This window comes from Geospiza fortis, unplaced genomic scaffold (genome assembly GCF_000277835.1).
Source record: "Geospiza fortis unplaced genomic scaffold, GeoFor_1.0 scaffold5, whole genome shotgun sequence".
Lineage (NCBI taxonomy): Eukaryota > Metazoa > Chordata > Aves > Passeriformes > Thraupidae > Geospiza > Geospiza fortis.
This window is the reverse complement of record NW_005054421.1, coordinates 1101566-1103422: the sequence shown is the minus strand read 5'-3', so window position 1 is coordinate 1103422 and position 1857 is coordinate 1101566. Positions and strand designations below refer to the sequence as shown.

Genomic DNA, 1857 nt, shown 5'->3' with positions numbered 1-1857 from the left:
AAGCAAAGCACATCAAAGAGAAGGCTGCATGTGCCTTGACCCTTGAGCTCACAGCAGACACCAACCCAGAGTTCAAACAAGATTATCACAGGCAGCAATCCAGCATCAGCCTCTCACCAAGCACACACAGCTTAGCCATAGAAGCATCTCTGCTGAAACATCATTTTGCTACATTTGTACCTGTGTGGCAAAAAAATCCCATGAATATGAAGGCTGAGGACATTGGGGTACTGTGCACACACCCCCAAACACACAAGTGGCAGGCACAGTGTTACACCAAGGGCTTAATGAGGCTTCTCAGGACTCACCTGGGGCAGAAACCAAGATCTGGCATCGGGTGAGAATAGCCAGGAGGAAATCATTGTGAGAATGGACTGTGCAGAGAGAGAGAGCTCATTAGCAGCACATCAGTGCCCAGGCACCCCCTCAAAGCCATGCTCAAGCTGCTCCCTAAGCTTTCCCACTGTTGTGTTCTCCCCACCTGCTCAGTCAATTTTTAATTTAAGTTTTTTGAGAGTTTTCTTCTACTGGGCTGAGAATCTACTACTGTGACAACAACAACACAGAGGATAATACTACACACAGCACAGAAACAATGAGGTCACTTCTCAGTATTACACACACAGCATATTACAGCTGCTTGACAAGTTCTGGTGTATTCAGCCAGTCAGAGGAGCAGCTGTCCCCTCCTGCCATGCAAGCACCCCACTGCAGTGCTTTTGGTTTTGTTACAAAATACACCAAAATGAGAACCACAGAGATGAAGTCAGCTCAAATAGGCTCTAACAAAACAGAACTTCATTGCAGAGGTTTTCTGGAACGTGGAGTAAATGTGCACAAGAGAAAGTGAAAACAACTTCAGAGGGTTTCAGGATCCTCTTTGGAGCCTGAGCACCAAAAACCTCCCTGCCCTTCCCTAAGGGATCACAAACATGGAAACCAGGAGCCCCCACAGTGAGCTCAGCAATGCCCACCCACGTCTGCAGACACACAGAAAATCAAAGACCGAGGAGTCTCCTCCTTCAGCACCCCACCTGCCAGTCCCAAGGGCAGGAAGGACCTGCCTGCTGCAAACGCACCCGGGGAACCCAGGGCTCTCTCCCCTGCTCCAGCTACAGCAAGGGGAAAGTGCAGAAAGGGCTGCATCTCCACAGCGACATTAAAAAATGGCTTTTTGGTTGCTCGAACAGCATGTTTTACATTTTTATCACATTTACAACGCCAAATTGTCTGTCAGTGCCGGGGTTACACAGGGACTTCCCCACGCAGGTCAGGGCACCTCCCACCACTTTAACCCCATTGCTGCCGGGGCCCTGGCCGCTGCTATTTCCCTCACAAGCACCGTCCCCGTTCGGGAAGCGCCGCGGAGCCTGCAGGAGCTTCCCAGGCCTGGCAGGGAAACAAACCCCGGCTGTTCCTTTACCATTGTCTTGCGTGAGAAGCCTGCGCGCTTCCAGGTCAAACTCCTCCTTGCTGATCTTCTGCTTGAACCAGAGCTTCAGGTTGGCCCAGTACCTCGGGAAGAGCAGGGAGCCACAGAATCAATGCGGTTGGAAAAGACCTCCGAGATGATCGAGTCCAACCTCTCACCACCCCCGTGTCAGCCAGACCGCGGCTCTTTCCCCGAGCGCCTCGGCTGAGGGAGCGCAGCAGAAGCGCTGCTCCCTCACGCAACGGCAGCAGCGCCGAGGCTCTGCAGGGACACGGCAGAACGCGAGGGGCCGGGAGAGTGGCGCAGAGCCCAGCCCCGCTCCCCGAGGGCACTCACTGCTTCACGTTCTCGCCCAGCGCCTCGCTCAGGCTCTTCTTGGCCGCCTCCAGCTCGCTCACGTAGGTCGCCATCGCGGCCGCGCCGCC

At 54.1% G+C, this 1857-nt stretch overlaps 1 protein-coding gene across 1 annotated transcript in view; it reads right to left on the bottom strand.

The window, feature by feature from the left end:
• Positions 1-1851, bottom strand: part of TADA1 (transcriptional adaptor 1) — a 13828-nt gene extending 11977 nt beyond the window's left edge. The window contains exons 1-3 of the mRNA XM_005426684.3: positions 1769-1851; positions 1424-1515; positions 309-374 (exon numbers count right to left, since the gene is read on the bottom strand). Of these exons, the coding sequence (XP_005426741.1) occupies positions 309-374; positions 1424-1515; positions 1769-1842 (232 nt within the window). The 5' untranslated portion in view covers positions 1843-1851. The remainder of the gene's footprint in view (positions 1-308; positions 375-1423; positions 1516-1768) is intronic.
• Positions 1852-1857: the final 6 nt, after the last annotated feature.